An 18091-nucleotide genomic window follows, 5' to 3' on the forward strand; every position below is an offset into this window, starting at 1 on the left:
GCTGCCCTTCTTGACACCAGGCCATCCTCCAAAAGTCTACACCTCACTGTGTGTGCAGATGCACTCACACCTGCCTGCTGCCATTCCTGAGCAAGCTCTGTACTGTACTGGACGGCCCTGGTGCTTGCTGGACTTTCTTGGGCGCCATGAAGCCTTCTTCACAACAATTGAACCGCTCTCCTTGAAGTTCTTGATGATACGATAAATGGTTGATTTAGGTGCAATCTTACTGGCAGCAATATCCTTGCCTGTGAAGCCCTTTTTGTGCAAAGCAATGATGATGGCATGTGTTTCCTTGCAGGTAACCATGGTTGACAGAGGAAGAACAATGATTCCAAGCACCACCCTCCTTTTGAAGCTTCCAGTCTGTTATTCGAACTCAATCAGCATGACAGAGTGATCTCCAGCCTTGTCCTCGTCAACACTCACACCTGTGTTAACGAGAGAATTACTGACATGATGTCAGCTGGTCCTTTTTTGGCAGGGCTGAAATGCAGTGGAAATGTTTTTTGGGGATTCAGTTAATTTGCATGGCAAAGAGGGACTTTGCAGTTGATTGTAATGTATCTGATCACTCTAAATAACATTCTGGAGTATATGCAAATTGCCATCATACAATCTGAGGCAGCAGACTTTGTGAAAATTAATATTTGTGTCATTCTCAAAACTTTTGACCACAACTGTACATCCTGCCTGGTCGCACAATAACAACTGAAACATGCACCAGCAGAGGTCAGCAGAGGCCAGCACGGGGGACCCAAATATTCTGTGCAGCATGCTAATGTTATTAATGATAAAATATACAAATGAGTGGGAGGACCACTTTATAAATATTTGTGCATAAAAGCGTTTCCACTGCCATTTCTCGCATAATTATTTTTACCAACACATAAAGATCCCATCTTGTCTAATGTATTTTGTTTTGTTTACGTTCGTACTGATAAGAGTGTCTGCTGAATGACCAAAATGTAAATGTAAAAAACAAAATAATACTTGCACAGCATGCTGGATATTATATTTTAATGAGCTCCGCCCACCCAAACAAGTACACATTTGGTCAGAATGGACCAGATCCAAGTCTGAACAATCATAGACTTCTAGGCTATCTTTCACACGTTTGAACATCATAGTACAGTACGGCACAATTTAGTACAGTAGAGCACAGTAGATTACAGTACAGTATGGTACGGTACAATACAGTAGAGTTTTATTCAGTAGAGTAGAGTACAGTATGGTACAGTACATTACAGTAGAGTATTGTTTAATTCAGTGGAGTACAGTACAGTACAATATAGTTTAATTCAGTAGAATACAGTACAGTTTAGTTCAGTAGAATAGAGTACATTAGATTAAAGTAGGGTACAATACAATACACTATACATTTCTTCACTTTACTGTACTCTACTGTGCTCTACTGTACTGTACAGTACTGTACTATACTTTTCTGTACAGTGTGTGTACTTTACTGTAATGTACTGTAAAACATTTTTTTGAGGAGTCCAATAGACGTTACCGTCGGTAAATATTTTGTTGACATTTACGAGGAAAGTAAACCCCACAATGTGTGCACTGCAGCAACTCTCCTGCACCACTTTTCCGTCTGTCCGTGACTGATCGCTTGCTGTCCATGGTGCTGAAAATGCGTCCAAAAGGACTTGGCGCAAGATGGTCTAGTAGTCCCCATTTTTAAAGAATTGTATTAATCATATCCATGGACCACACTGACCAGAAGTTCCTCTACGTTCCCTCCACCCTCCCTTTAAAAGATTTCACGGTCATCCCTTTAACGGCTCAATTACTCTAATCCTGAGTTCAAGGCTGACTACAGCAGATCGTTAGCAACCTGCAGGGTGTGTGGGGACGAGTTTATTACTATTATTTGTACATTTTTATCTGTGCTTACATGTTAAAAAAAATGCTGCTGCATTGGACCAATAAATACAAATATCAGATTTCATGAGTAATTGCTGTAGAAATAATTCGACAAGGATGGACCAATTATCGGTGTGGAGCACTGACAAGGATTGTGAAATGGCTTGCTAACTGTCTATACGTGTTTTGTTTTTCAATACGCGGTGCACAGCCAATTTCAACATTGGTTGTCAGTCAAACTGCAACTTGCAAAACTATTTGATGGTGGCTCTTTCCCTGAAGCTGAAGGCATATCGTGGTTTTGAACTGCGACATGGCAGGAAAAGGTAAAATATTGGCAATGCAAAACGTCGTTTTGGTTGGTCCCAATCTGTACTTGTAAACGGCTGACCCTGTGACTTTGTTTTGTAAACGGAGTAAGGGGGAGCTGAGAAAGTGTGCATTCATTGCTGTGCATGCAAGGACTGAACGTCCATGAGATTGTCATGATACTGTAATTCTAAACGTATCTTGAACCTATACTTTGTTTATTTACAAATGCCAATGCAAAAACAACAAACAATGATGTCATACAACCTCAGATTTGGGGTTATAATAGGGTACGTATGACTCATAAGACTTTTAATATCCTTCAAGAATCAATGGGCATAATGTCTGTAATATAATGTATTAATATAATAACTCAAAGATCTCTTACATCATAAACCGTTAGTCCTAGTCACTTTCAATAACAACTATTGTCAGCTTTGTGTCATTATCCAATTAGGCCTACATACAGTACCATTGTCATGAAACACAATAAGGAATTATAGCCAACACTTGTGGCTGGGGGCAGTGGGCAGGCACATTGTCAAACAGCCCTTTTATCACAGCTGTTCTACTCAATATGGCATCTTATGGTTCCATGTAGGCCTATCATACATTAATGTACCCTATAGGCCTGTCATACCTTAATGTACCCTATAGGCCTGTCATACCTTAATGTACCTTATAGGCCTGTCATACCTTAATGTACCCTATAGGCCTGTCATACCTTAATGTACCCTATAGGCCTGTCATACCTTAATTTACCCTATAGGCCTATCATACCTTAATGTACCCTATAGGCCTGTCATACCTTAATGTACCCTATAGGCCTGTCATACCTTAATGTACCCTATAGGCCTGTCATACCTTAATGTACCCTATAGGCCTATCATACCGTAATGTACCCTATAGGCCTATCATACCTTAATGTACCCTATAGGCCTGTCATACATGAATGTACCCTGTAGGCCTATCATACCTTACTGTACCCTATAGGCCTATCATACCTTACTGTACCCTATAGGCCTATCATACCTTAATGTACCCTGTAGGCCTATCATACCTTACTGTACCCTATAGGCCTATCATACCTTAATGTACCCTGTAGGCCTATCACACCTTGATGTACCCTATAGGCCTATCATACCTTAATGTACCCTATAGGCCTGTCATACCTTAATGTACCCTATAGGCCTATCATACCTTAATATACCCTGTAGGCCTATCACACCTTACTGTACCCTATAGGCCTATCATACCTTAATGTACTCTATAGGCCTATCATACCTTAATGTACCCTATAGGCCTGTCATACCTTAATGTACCCTATAGGCCTATCATACCTTAATATACCCTGTAGGCCTATCACACCTTACTGTACCCTATAGGCCTATCATACCTTAGGCCTACAGGGTACATTAAGGTATGATAGGCCTATAGAGTACAATAAGGTATGATGGGCCTACAGGGTACAATAAGGTATGATAGGCCTTAGGGTACAGTAAGGTGTGATAGGCCTACAGGGTACATTAAGGTATGATAGGCCTATAGAGTACAATAAGGTATGATAGGCCTATAGGGTACAGTAAGGTATGATAGGCCTATAGGGTACATTAAGGTATGATAGGCCTATAGGGTACAGTAAGGTATGATAGTTCTACAGGGTACATTAAGGTATGATAGGCCTATAGAGTACAATAAGGTATGATAGGCCTATAGGGTACAGTAAGGTATGATAGGCCTATAGGGTACATTAAGGTATGATAGGCCTATAGGGTACAGTAAGGTATGATAGGCCTACAGGGTACATTATCATACCTTACTGTACCCTATAGGCCTATCACACCTTACTGTACCCTATAGGCCTATCATACCTTATTGTACTCTATAGGCCTATCATACCTTAATGTACCCTATAGGCCTATCATACCTTAATATACCCTGTAGAACTATCATACCTTACTGTACCCTATAGGCCTATCATACCTTACTGTACCCTATAGGCCTATCATACCTTACTGTACCCTATAGGCCTATCATACCTTAATATACCCTGTAGGCCCAACATACCTTAATATACCCTGTAGTCCTATCATACCTTAATGTACCCTGTAAGCCTATCATACCTTAATGTACCCTGTAAGCCTATCATACATTTTATATAATCTGTAGGCCTATCATGCATTACTGTACCTTGTAGGTACTCCAATCATGTCCAGGCTGAAACCAATACCTGCCTAACCCCTGGCCACATGTCAATAATCTTATCCAACATGTTAATAATACTGTTGTTTCATTAGCCATCTCAGTGGCCTTGTGGTTACAGTGCCCCTCTCAGATTGAAAGGTTTGGAGTTTGATCCTCGGCTGGGTCATACCAAAGACTGTAAAAATGGGACACAATGCGTCTCTGCTTGGCACTCAGCATTAAGGAGATAGATTGGGGGTAAGTCCCTGCGAAGTACTAGCGTTCTGTCCAGGGGGTGTACTTGTACATCAAGCTGCCTCACGCTACAGAAACAGGAGATAGGCTCCTGCTCCTATGAGCCGTTCCAGCTCGTGCAAGGCTATTTACTTACTCTTGTTTCATTACTGTCAATGAATATTGGCCAATTTTTGAGTAATTGACACAATATTAAAGAGTAGGTCACTTGATAGATATTGAAGACTGAAAAACAAAGTGAAAAGAAATGGTCCACAACATTTTATACACTCAGTTTTTTTATTTTATTTAACTAGGCAAGCCATTTAAGAACAAATTCTTATTTTCAATGATAGCCTAGGAACATTCTACCCCTTGTTCAGCGGCAGAATGTACCTTGTCAGCTCAGGGATTGGAACTTGCAACCTTTTGATTACTAGCCCAACACTCTAACCACTAGGCTACCCTGCCGCTTAATAACTACATCACAATAACCTAGATAATGAACTTGGTAAATGAATGGTGACTATCTTCTCTCTGTCTCCTGCAGAGGATGGCATCTCCTTGGCCGGCTCGGTTGCCGGGGACAAGTCCGACACCCTCGGCTCTGCTGCCTCGGGCAAGAAGAGGGGTGGTGGACAGAAGAAGCAGATACAAGCCAACAAATCTGCTCTCCGAGCCCCTCGAGCCCTCTGCTGCCTCACCCTCAGTAACCCCATCCGCATGGCTGCCTTAGCCCTTGTTGAATGGAAATATCCTTCAATGATGATGTACCTCTCTGTGTGTGTGTTTTTTTTGTGTGTGTGTGTGTGTGTGTGCGTGAGAGCATTTAAACCCCCTACTGTGTTGAGAGACCCTATTAAAGTTATCTCAATCGCGTACAAGCATTTTTAGGAACAAATGTTGTTGATTTTCAAAACAGAGTCTACGAGACACAGAACCCTGTGGCCTTTTGCAAAACAGTAAATGCATTTTCAAAATGCAGTGGCCAAAACATAAATACATTCATCATAACTATATTATACCACCAAAATTCAAAATACATTTATCAACAGAGTGCAACCATACTTATCTCTTGAGTCCAAGCAGGCAAAACAGAAAGTAAGTCTGTCTTTTGAAAATCCCAGTAGATCAATACATTTTCTTTGCCGTCACTAAATCATGACAATCAGAACTGGAAGAACAACTATCCAAAGGTGCAGAATTATGAGCAACTACTCTCCTTTTATGTATATTTCATCAAACAATTTCATACACGTCAAATCAAATATTATTCCTTATAAAAAATAACATTTTAAATAAGGACATTGTGTGCAGGATTCATTTATTGTGATCATCACAATCCAATTCCATGTATTCAAATCATAGGCTGGTTTGCTCATAGCAACACAAAATAGAAATAAGGAAAGGTAATTTCAATAGAGTAACTCAACTGATATGAATGTATAGGCCTCAATCCACACCAAAGCAAAGCTCCATAATGTAGGGATGATACCAGTATTGCAATACTCGTTTGTGCCATGTCAAGGAAAAAAACACGAAGCGGATTTAACTTCTTTAGGAAAACTGCCCTAATGTTGGAAACAAATATAATTTTGTTGTCATCCAGAATCACATTTATTTATTTTACAGCTATAGCACACAACATTTTACATAAAGCAGGTTTGTAAAGGACCAAAGGGTCAGATATGCTTCGTGTTTTCATTTTTGTCATGGAAAAAATATTGTGATACTGGTATCATCACGGCCCTACTATAATGGAAGGTCAAAATGTTGGAGATGATTACTTAGGAGTAACCCAAAGTTACTTAGAAGTAACCCAACTTCAATCGCTGCATCTCTGCATGTCCACAATGTTGAAAAAAAGAATCATAAAGACTACACAGTCCCAACGTAACACTGAATTTTGTATTCATTGATGACATTTGTATTTAAAGTTTTGCAAAAAGTGGGCTTAGATATGCAAGTCAGGTACAAGGCAAGAAAATGATCAGTTCTGTAAATGTATTTGAGCATTTGATCATTGCTGTTCTGCTGTAGATACGTTTCAACACAGATCCAAAATTGCTTGTACGCGATTGAGAAAAACTGTAAGTCAATGATGCATTCAATGTGGTGTTTAGCATTTACCCTTAACTGTGGTCCTGCAGACCTTTTGATATCTTCATTCTACTTGCTATATTTGCCAACTGTGTGGCCCTGGGTGTATCTAAACCCTTCCCTGAGGAGGACTCCAATTCCACCAACCACAACCTGGTGAGTTGGTGCACGGCGGCTGATACAGAGGCTGAGGTGTCAGTCATGGAGATCATAGAGGCTGAAGAGAGGGTTATTTTGGGAGTGCTATATGAGGACCAAACCTGGGTTAAAATAGAGATATTTGAAATCTGATTAATTTAGCTTGCTTGGCGCAGTTGAATCAGTGGAATACTTCTTAAAGTGCTAAATCCATCTGGGACTCAGGCATGCTCAAGCAAATGCTCAAACTATTTGAACAATTTCAAATACTACTTGAACCCATGTCAATTGAATCAAATGACGAGAGGCGATCAGAAAAGCCTGGAAGCCTCGTTGTGAGATGTGGCATATCAAAGGATGTATCAAAATACTATGGAAAACAGGTAGATTACAACAGTTTCAGAGAAGTTAGGGGTGTAATCCTAAAGCATAATAGTGTTAAAGAGGAAAAGTTGGGGGTCTGACTCCATCCCCACATTAAGCCCCTCAACCCCCCCCCATCCCCACCCCACCCCCTCTCTATGCCAGAGGTTAAAGCTCACTCATAATAAACAAAAAGGTCTACATGAGCAGAATAAAGCACGACATTTAGAGGTAGAGATATGGGGGACTATAGGATGCATACAGATAGCAGGGAAGGTATAGACAATGTAATCTTTTAGTAGAGTGATATGAGGGAATTCCTCTAAGGGGAGTGGAGTGTGGGAATGGGGGGTAGTACACAACCTCATCATGCTGAGTCTGTCTAGTCCATCTGCTTGGCTGTGGGGCAGGACAGTGGTTGGTTAGTACTGTACTTAAATCCCTCCGGCGTGGATCCCTTTATTGGATTAGACTTGTGGAAGGGACCTCAAGCTGAAGTCTGACGCTTCACTGTAATACCCCCCTCCCTACTATAGGGATTCCAGTATGAAATCTTTACGGTAGTTTACAGCACATTAACACTCATACATAACATACACTATATATACACAAGTATGTAGACACCCCTTTAAATTAATGGATTCTGCTATTTCAGCCACACCCGTTGCTGACAGGTGTATAAAATCGAGCACACCGCCATGCAATCTCCATAGACAAACACTGGCAGTAGAATGGCCTTACTGAAGAGCTCAGTGACTTTCAACGTGACACCATCATAGGATGCCACCTTTCCAACAACTCAGTTCGTCAAATTTCTGCCCTGCTAAAGCTGCCTGTGTCAACTGTAAGTGCTGTTCTTGTGAAGTGGAAACGTCTAGGAGAAACAACGGCTCAGCAGCAATGTGGTAGGCCACACAAGCTCACAGAACGGGACCGCCGAGAGCTGAAGCGCGTAGCACATAAAAATCGTCTGTCCTCGGTTGCAAAACTCACTACCGAGTTCCAAACTGCCTATAGAAGCAACATCAGCAGATTAACTGTTTGTCGGGAACTTCATGAAATGGGTTTCCATGGCCGAGCAGGCGCACACAAGCCTAAAATCACCATACAGAATGCCAAGTGTCGGCTGGTGTGGTGTAAAGCTCGCCGTCATTGGACTCTGGAGCAGTGGCAACATGTTCTCTGGAGTGATGAATCACACTTCACCATCTGGCAGTCCAACGAATCTGGGTTTGGTGGATGCTAGGAGAACGCTACCTGCCCGAATGCATAGTGCCAACTGTAAAGTTTGGTGGAGGAGGAATAATGGTCTGAGACTGTTTTTCATGGTTCGGGCTAGGCCCCTTAGTTCCAGTGAAGGGAAAACTTAGTGCTACAGCATACAATGACATTCTAGACAATGCTTCCAACTTTGTGGCAACAGTTTGGGAAAGGCCCTTTCCTGTTTCAGCATGGTAATGCCCCTGTGCACAAAGTGAGGCCCATACAGAAATGGTTTGTTGAGATCGGTGTGGAAGAACTTGACTGGCCTGCACAGAGCCCTGACCTCAACTCCATTAAACATCTTTGGGATGAATTGGAACGCCTCATCAAAAGAGAACCATCATGTTCTCCCAGAAGCTTGGCTGGTGTGTAAAACCTGCAAATTCAGACAAACAAAAAGGTGTGGTTCCCATCTTGTTTGTATGAATTGGAACACCGACTGCGAGCCAGGACTAATCGCCCAACATCAGTCCCCAACCGCAATGATGCTCTTGTGGCTGAATGGAAGCAAGTCCCCACATCAAAGTTCCACCATCTAGTGGAAAGCCTTGTGGAGGCTAGTGGAGGCTGTTATAGCACCAGAGGGGGGACCAACTCCATATTAATGCCCATGATTTTGGAGAGAGATGTTCAATGAGCAGGTGTCCACATACTTTTGGTCATGTAGTATGGTGTTAAGAAATACTTATAGGGTAATGGTCCTCACTTCAGGGGCTACAGCTATCCTGATTTGAATAGAACGATGCAATCGCTGTCTTCATTCATTACACTACAGCTTATCGTTCCATAGTGAAGGTACTGTACCTTCTAATCGGTCACATCACCTTGTTTGACCACGATGCTATAGCCAGCTTTTGGCTGCATTCCTATTCCAGCCTGATGCCTAGCGACTGTGGTGCCAAAGATTAGCAGCATTAAGAAGCATTAGTCCAAGGGTTACTGACTAGCGCACTAGTGACTGGCTTATTAAGCCTGTTTTAGGCTGTAAGTTAACAGGGCTGAAGCTACTGTAATCACTACCTACAGGACAGACTCTGGCTACTTCCGAAATGGCTCCCTTCCGAAATGGCTCCCGAAATGGCTCCCAATGCAGTAGATATATCAACATTAAACATTACATCCCTGAATATAACATATGAATTGAATATTAGACGGATATTAACCCTGCATAATGAACATCCACAGACATCTTGTAAAATGTCTTTACCTCATTTTCCCAACAGATGTCTTTGCTCTTCACTGATTACAGTAATGGACAAATGAGGAAGTATGTATATTTGACCATGCTGTCTTCTCCCTCTCTGTGAGTGCAGGAACAAGTAGAGTATGTCTTCCTGGTCATCTTCACCATTGAAACCTTCACTAAGATCCTGGCCTATGGCTTGGTCATGCACCCTAGCGCCTACATCCGCAGTGGCTGGAATTTGCTTGATTTTGTCATCGTTGTCGTCGGGTACGCTAGCTCATGTCTCCATTCCTCTTCTGTTACCCCCTCCATTCTGTTTATGGTGTTTTAGCTGTATTGTTGTTGTGCGGCTGTTGTTGCAGGTTGTTCAGTGTGGTTGCTGAGGGGACGGCCGACCACAAGCCTGGAGAGGCCCACCATGCAGCAGGCAAACCAGGAGGACTGGATGTCAAAGCTCTCAGAGCCTTCAGGGTGCTACGACCCCTTAGGCTGGTGTCTGGCGTACCCAGTAGGTTTGCGTGTGTGTGTACGTGTGTGTGTACGTGTGTGTGTACGTGTGTGTGTGTGTGTTTCAGTAAAACCCATCTCTCTGCTGGGTGTGTGTGTGTGTGTGTGTGTGTGTGTGTGTGTGTGTGTGTGTGTGTGTGTGTGTGTGTGTGTGTGTGTGTGTGTGTGTGTGTGTGTGTGTGTGTGTGTGTGTGTGTGTGGTGTGCAGGTCTCCAGATTGTCTTGAACTCCATCATGAAGGCCATGGTTCCCCTACTCCACATTGGTCTGCTGGTCATGTTTGTCATCATCATCTATGCCATCATCGGCCTGGAGCTCTTCCTCGGCAGGATGCACAAGACCTGTTTCTACTTGGGCACCGGTACAAACTTCACTTACAACACAAACAAGTATACTGCACTGTACTGTACATACACTGCTCTATACTGTACATACACATCCTAACACTATATTAAAGAGTTGCATTTGAGTCATTGTACGCAGACAGGGGTAAACAAGTTATTTACATACAAGTTTGTTATCAGCTAATGCTTTGTAAGCCTGGATTTTATATGAGATTTCCATCTTTTTACTAAGAAGACTAAGACATTTGTCACGATGAGTGACCTCCTCGTGTTGTCCTCTCTCCCAGAACTGAACGTGGATGATGACCCCACACCGTGTGCGTTTGCTGGGAATGGGCGCGATTGTGTGGGCAATGGGACAGAGTGCAGAGGACCGTGGGAGGGGCCTAATGGCGGGATCACCAACTTTGACAACATCTTTTTTGCCATGTTGACTGTGTTCCAGTGTATCACCATGGAGGGCTGGACCGATGTGCTCTACTGGGTAACATCACACTCTCTTTCTTTCTTGGCTGCATCATAAATGGTACCCTACTCCCTATAGTGTGTTACTTTGACCAGAGACCTGTGGACCCTGGTCAAAGGTAATGCACTACATAGGGAAAAGGGTGTCATTTTGAATGCACCCCTAGTACTTTTCTTCCTATTCTTAACTACTCCTCTGATTTAATTTAATTATCTATCTTCACATATGGAACAGTTTCTGATTATCTATCTATCAAACAATCAATCAATCAAATGTATTTTTAAAGCCCTTTTTAAATCAGCAGTTATCACAAAGTGCTTATACAGAAACCCAGCGTAAAACACCCAATGCAGATGTAGAAGCACGATTAACAATGCTTAATCTCCCTCTGTCTCTTTCTGTATTCCTGCAGATGAATGATGCAATTGGCTTTGAAATACCCTGGGTGTACTTTGTCTCTCTGGTCATATTTGGCTCGTTTTTCGTACTCAACCTTGTATTGGGAGTGTTGAGCGGGTGAGTGAGTGGAAGTTTGTGTGAATGTTTGTCTTGTTGTTACGTTTGTGTGTGAAGGCCTTGTCCGAGTGTAGGTCATGTGCTGACCGTCTATATGTGCGTCTGTACGTGTGTCTGTGTGTGTCTGTGTGTGCAGAGAGTTCTCCAAGGAAAGAGAGAAGGCCGTGGCTCGTGGAGAGCTGCAGGACGCCCAGAATAAGAAACAGATGGAGGAGGATATGTGTGGTTACATGGACTGGCTTATCGAGGCCGAGGATGTGGATGAGGAAGGAAACAAACGTATGGTTAACTGACTGACTGAGATACCCACGCACATATAAACACACAAATAAATACACACGCATACAAACACAGCCTTGCACTCATATAGTCAACCTTTCCTTTGTCTCCTAACAAGGTGCTGCTGTTGCCAAGAAGAAAATGATGAAGAAGTTTGGCTGGTATAAACACAGCGAGGACGGAGGTATGATGGCCTGTCACTCTTCTCACTGTTACTGTCTGTGTGTTAATGCAGGAAAACTTAAATCCGTTTTACCTAGTTTCTACCAGCATGTCACATGTGCAACCAGAAGGAAAAAAAACTCTAGACCACCTTCATCGTCCCCACAGAGGCTGTACGTTCATATCCCAACCACAAGTCATGGATTACAGGCAACATCCGCACCGAGCTAAAGGGTAGAGCTGCTTCTTTCAAGGAGCGAGACACTAATCCGGACGCTTATAAGAAATCCTGCTATGCCCTCCAATGAACCATCAAACAGGAAAAGCGTTAATACAGGAATATGATTGAATCCTACTACAGCGGTTCTGACGCTTGTCAGATGTGTCAGGGCTTGCAAACCATTACGGATTACAAAGGGAAGACCAGCCGCGAGCTGTCCAATGACACAAGCCTATCAGACAAGCTAAATGGCCTCTATGTGTGCTTCGAGGCAAGCAACACTGGAGCATGCATGAGAGCACAAGCTGTTCTGTGTGATCACGCTCTCTGTAGCCAATGTGAGTAAGACCTTTAAACAGATCAACATTCACAAGGCCGCAGGGCCAGACGGATTCCCAGGACGTGTACTCAGAGCATGCGCTGACCAACTGGCAAGTGTCTTCACTGACTCTCAGGCGTGCGTGCTTAGTCCCCTCCTGTACTCCCTGTTCACCCACGACTGCATGGCCAAACACAACTCCAACACCATGATTAAGTTTGCAGACGACACAACGGTGGTAGGCCTGATCACCAACAATGATGAGATAGCATATTGGGAGGAGGTCAGAGATCTGGTAGTGTGGTGCCAGGATAACAACCTCTCCCTCAACGTGACCAAGACAAAGGAGCTGATCGTGAACTACAGGAAAAGGAGGCCCCCATTAACATCGACAGGGCTGTAGTGGAGCGGGTCGAGAGCTTCAAGTTTCTTGGTGTCCATATCATCAACAAACTATCATGGTCCAAACACACCAAGACAACTGTGAAGAGGGCACGACAACACATATTCCCCCCCAGGAGACTGCAAAGATTTGGCATGGGTCCTCAGATCCTCAAAAAGTTATGCAGCTGCACCATCGAGAGCATCCTGGCTGGTTGCATCACTGCCTGGTATGGCAACTGCTCGGCATCTGACCGCAAGGGGCTACAGAGGGTAATGCGTACGGCCCAGTACATCACTGGGGCCAAGCTTCCTGCCATCCAGGACCTCTAAACCAGGTGGTGTCAGAGGAAGGCCCTAAAAATGTCAAAGACTCCAGCCACCCTAGTCATAGACTGTTCTCTCTGCTACCACACGGCAAGCGATACCGGAGTGCCAAGTCTAGGTCCAAAAGGCTCCTTAACAGCTTCTACCCCCAAGCCATAAGACTGCTAAACAGTTAATCATATGGCTACCCGGACTATTTGCATTGACCCCCTTTTTTATGCTGCTGCTACTCACTGTTTATTATCTATGCATAGTCACTTTACCCCTACCTACGTGTACATATGACCTCAATTACCTTGACTTACCTGTACCCCTGCACATTAATTTGGAACCGGTATCCCCTGTATATATCCTAGTTATTATTATTTTATTGTGTAACTTTTTTTAAACTTTAGTTTATTTTGCAAATATTTTCTCACTCTGCAATGTTCTTTAAGGGCTTGTAAGTAAGCATTTCACGGTAAGGTCTACACCTGTTGTATTCAGCGCATGTGACAAATCCAGTTTGATTTGATTTGTACTACTTGGCTCTGTGTAGTCTAATCCATGGCTCTGCTACGTGTTCAACAGAATCGGATTCAGACTCTGAATTTGAAGCATATCTAGATGACGACAATGGCTGCTGCGCATCTCTTATGTAAGGAAATAAACAAATGTATTTGAATTTCATTCTTTGTTAATTAGATGTCATTGTTGTCATGTAATGCTTCTTTCTCCTTTTTTTCAGGGCTAAAATGATGGCCAACAGTTTCTGGTAAGTTGAGTAGGATAGCTCCGTTGTGTCTCTGACTATGATTCAATTATATGACATGCTATTTTATCAAATCGATTCTTTAGTGAATAACAGTTCAAAGTTCATACGAAGTTGCCATAATCAGCTCGTGCTGTATGCTGGCTGGTCTAGTCGAAATTCACCATTCCAGCGTGGGGATCTGGCCTCATGTACATTTTGTTAGATAGAGTAGTCTTTCAACCGTTCGCAACCACAACTCAAGCCGGGGTTTGCTTAATCTAACGTCAATTGGGTCACAGGGGTTTTTGTACTGGGGAAGAGAAGGGCGTGTTTCATCCCTCTCCAACCAATGTCTGTTCACTTGGGCGTAGCCAATGAGTGAGCATAAGTTTACTTATGAAAACAATTCTCTAATTTAGAAGCTAAAATCAGATTTTGTCTTCTCACAAATAGTTTCATATTTAAACATTTAAATTGCGCAACAATTCCATGTGAATCTGATAACTAAAATGTGTAGACTTTCCAAGATACAATTTATGTCGTCCTGTCATCAGATATAATGTCCCAGACAACAACTGATCTGACATCATATTCTTTAAGTACCAACGGACACTTTCAACTGGTTGAGAAAGGGAATTATTGTTCCATTCCCCAACCTTTTGATGTTACCATACTCTCTCTATGTTAACAAAGGGCTTTCCAAGAGTCCATTCTGTAGAGTGGAAAGAAAAGGGGGAAAGGTATTTATGGGGGGGTCATAAACCTCACCCAACAGGGCAATGTCATGACAGTTCTAAGAATATACACAATGTTTTATTATCAGTTTTCTTTTATGAGAAAGTACACTACACTACAGACTTTTGACAAAGCTGGTTTCTGACCCTTCCGCTCCTCATATAACTTGTCTCCTGTTTCTCTCTTCACTCAGTGAACAGCTATGCCAACTGAACCACGCCTTTCGGAAAAACTGTCGTGTAGCAGTCAAATCTCAGAACTTCTATTGGCTGGTGCTTCTTCTGGTGTTTCTCAACACTGCAGCCAGTGCCTCTGAACACTACGGCCAGCCCAAGTGGCTCACTGAGATGCAGGGTCAGGATACACTCTCTTCTCTACATCTCTTCCTGTTATTCTTTCTCTCTCCACCTACCTGTATCTGTTCTTTTCTATTTGTTTCTGCATGTCCTCCTCCCCTCTTTCCTTTTCTCTATGTCATTTTATCCCTAATTCAGCAGGTTGAAATGTTGACATAGACATCAGGAAAAATATATATACATCAATCAATAAATAACCTTTATTTTCCTTGGTCTTTTCTTCAGAGCGGGCCAATAAGATCCTGTTGATGTTGTTCACGCTGGAGATGCTGTTAAAGATGTACAGTTTCGGTTTCCAGATTCACTTCATGGCTCTGTTTAACCGCTTCGACTGCTTCGTGGTGTGTGGTGGCATCCTGGAGACAGTCTTGGTAGAGTTGCAAATCATCCCTCCCATCGGCATCTCTGTGCTGCGCTGTGTCCGCCTGCTCAGGGTGTTCAAAGTGACACGGTCGGTAACTGCTAGCCTGGTCCCAGATCTGTTTGGTCTGTCTTGCTAGCTTGGTCCCAGTTCTGTTTGTGTTGTCTTGCTCATATTGCCTACGGTCTTGCTAGCCTGGTCCCAGATCTGTTTGGTCTGTCTTGCTAGCTTGGTCCCAGTTCTGTTTGTGTTGTCTTCCTCATATTGCCTACGGTCTTGCTAGCCTGGTCCCAGATCTGTTTGGTCTGTCTTGCTTGCTTGGTTCCAGTTCTGTTTGTGTTGTCTTGCTCATATTGTCTATGGTCTTGCTAGCTTGGTCACAGGTCTTGCTTGCTTGGTCACAGATCTGTGTGGGCTGTCTTGCTAGCTTGGTCCCAGATCTTTCCGGAATACGCTGGTATGCAAGTCAAACGCACTTTTGAAAGCACTATATGGAATGTCACTCAGCAATTGATACATTTCATGCATGTATTCAGTATGGAAGGCTACTACATACCTTGATTCTTTACCCTCAAACACTGAAACTACCTGTCTCCTGTTTAGGCACTGGGCAGCCCTATCAAACCTGGTCAATTCCCTGCTCAACTCCATGAAGGCTATCTGCTCCCTGCTGCTCCTGCTTTTCCTCTTCCTCATCATCTTCTCCCTGCTGGGGATGCAGCTGTTTGGGGGCAAGTTCAACTTTGATGAGACTCAGATGAAGAGAAGCACGTTTGACACTTTCCCCCAGGCCCTGCTCACCTGCTTCCAGGTGACTTATAATTCTAACACTCCTCACGCTACTATCAAATTCTACATGCTTTTCATTACAGCCGCCCTCTCTCTGTCTCTGTCTGTCTCTCTCTTTGTCTCTATTTCTTTCTCTCTCTCCCCCCCTTTTCTCCTCTGTAGATCCTTACAGGAGAGGACTGGAATGCTGTGATGTATGATGGGATCATGGCTTATGGCGGGCCAGTCTTCCCACAGATGATTGTGTGTGTCTACTTCGTCTCCCTCTTTGTTGTCGGCAACTGTATCTTTCTATTAACCAAGACAGAGAGAGTTGGTTATATATATAATCTGCATTTGTACAATTTATTTATTTATTTTTATTTAACCTTTATTTAACTAGGCAAGTCAGTTAAGAACAAAATCTTATTTACAATGACCTACAAAGTCATTGCATGTACACAAACCTCTATCAATACAGACTGTACTCTATAAGATCGGTATTCACTGATGTTGTCAAGCTCTTGGTCAATTCCTTGATATCTCTTGATCAGATATCCTGCTCAATGTCTTCTTGGCTATCGCTGTGGACAACTTGGCAGGTGGTGATGGTGGAAAAAAGCAAGTAGAGTAAGTATCAAAGAAGCCAAACTAATAAAATGTATAATTTGATGGTCTGGTTATATCACTGGACATAGCTAAGTAGCATCAGTAATGAGGAGAATAAGTAGATGGTGAACAAAAGCAAAGTGGTGAATTAATGGTTTTGCAGAGAGAAAAAGGATGATGAAGAGGACTGGGACGAAGATGAAGACAAAGAGGAAGATGCGGCGGTATGTACCTAAATATTGTTTCAGGGGACCAACTCAGTACAATATTTTCTACAGCAGCTACTCTTATGGGCTGCAACCTTATCTAACTGATAATAGTTTGGAAGGAGTATCTGTGCTCCTCAGTGTTTTAAAGATAAAAAATAATCTCATGTTTGCATTTCTTTCTTGCTCTCTCTTTCCTTGTGCAGAATGAGATGGATGACTGGGAGGAGAATGAGGAGTTGAGAGCCATCGAGGGTCTGGAGGGTAAGTGTCGTTCCGTATACCTCAGAAGGGTTCTCCTCAGACTGTGTGACACATGGATTGTTCTCTAAATCGACTGATCTGATCAACTACCCTCTCTAGGAATCATGCCTGTGAAGCCTGAATCCGCTCCGAAAGAGAAGATTGAACCCATTCCAGATGGGAGCTCCTTTTTCATTCTTGGAAAGAGAAACTGGTAAGTCACAGTCACAGAGCCCTATGGACCCTGGTCAAAGGTAATGCACTATATAGGGAATTGTGTACCATTTCAGAGCACCCATGTCACTTGCATGGTCTCTCCTCTCCCCTCAGCCTTCGAGTGGCCTGTCACAATCTCATCCACCACTCCTACTTCACCAACCTCATCCTCGTCTTCATCATCGCCAGTAGTATTTCTCTGGCCGCTGAGGATCCAATCAGAGCTCACTCCTTTAGGAACAACGTAAGGCAATTTGAAGAAAAAAAATCCCTCTAGATATCTACTAATACAACTGTCAGTCCCGCCCTCACAACCAAGCACTACCTAGCACCCAATCAATATCTATAGTCTATAACTGGCATTCAAAACTATCCATTCACACTCTCACTCAACTACCATATATCTACCCTCACTGCTCAATGGTTTCAACCAAAACTGCTGTTCTCATACTCACCTTACCCTGCCCACCGGGGTTGGGTTAAATGCGGAAAACACATTTCAGTTGAATGCATTCAGTTGTACAACTGACTAGGTATCTCCCTTTCCACCACCAAATAGTGTTTCTGTATTGTTGTTATGATGCTGACGTAGGATATCTTCTCTATCTTCAGATGCTTGGCTACGCTGATTATGCATTCACCTCCATATTCACTGTGGAAATCATACTGAAGGTAAAATGTCTCCTATCTTTCC

General features: G+C 43.0%; 1 protein-coding gene across 1 annotated transcript in view; it reads left to right on the top strand.

Annotated features, from left to right (window-relative positions):
• Window positions 1-2185: 2185 nt before the first annotated feature.
• The window catches only part of LOC106567232 (voltage-dependent L-type calcium channel subunit alpha-1D), a 29566-nt gene continuing 13660 nt past the window's right edge, over window positions 2186-18091 (top strand). Inside the window, exons 1-22 of the mRNA XM_045692751.1 lie at window positions 2186-2198; window positions 5150-5369; window positions 6750-6855; window positions 9777-9916; window positions 10012-10157; window positions 10365-10517; window positions 10788-10984; window positions 11379-11482; window positions 11619-11761; window positions 11880-11945; window positions 13741-13807; window positions 13898-13924; window positions 14832-14992; window positions 15220-15445; window positions 15959-16166; window positions 16307-16427; window positions 16678-16753; window positions 16896-16956; window positions 17145-17202; window positions 17302-17395; window positions 17512-17641; window positions 18010-18069. Of these exons, the coding sequence (XP_045548707.1) occupies window positions 2186-2198; window positions 5150-5369; window positions 6750-6855; window positions 9777-9916; window positions 10012-10157; window positions 10365-10517; window positions 10788-10984; window positions 11379-11482; window positions 11619-11761; window positions 11880-11945; window positions 13741-13807; window positions 13898-13924; window positions 14832-14992; window positions 15220-15445; window positions 15959-16166; window positions 16307-16427; window positions 16678-16753; window positions 16896-16956; window positions 17145-17202; window positions 17302-17395; window positions 17512-17641; window positions 18010-18069 (2577 nt within the window). The remainder of the gene's footprint in view (window positions 2199-5149; window positions 5370-6749; window positions 6856-9776; window positions 9917-10011; window positions 10158-10364; window positions 10518-10787; window positions 10985-11378; window positions 11483-11618; window positions 11762-11879; window positions 11946-13740; window positions 13808-13897; window positions 13925-14831; window positions 14993-15219; window positions 15446-15958; window positions 16167-16306; window positions 16428-16677; window positions 16754-16895; window positions 16957-17144; window positions 17203-17301; window positions 17396-17511; window positions 17642-18009; window positions 18070-18091) is intronic.

This window comes from Salmo salar, chromosome ssa13 (assembly GCF_905237065.1).
Source record: "Salmo salar chromosome ssa13, Ssal_v3.1, whole genome shotgun sequence".
In the NCBI taxonomy this organism is placed as follows: domain Eukaryota; kingdom Metazoa; phylum Chordata; class Actinopteri; order Salmoniformes; family Salmonidae; genus Salmo; species Salmo salar.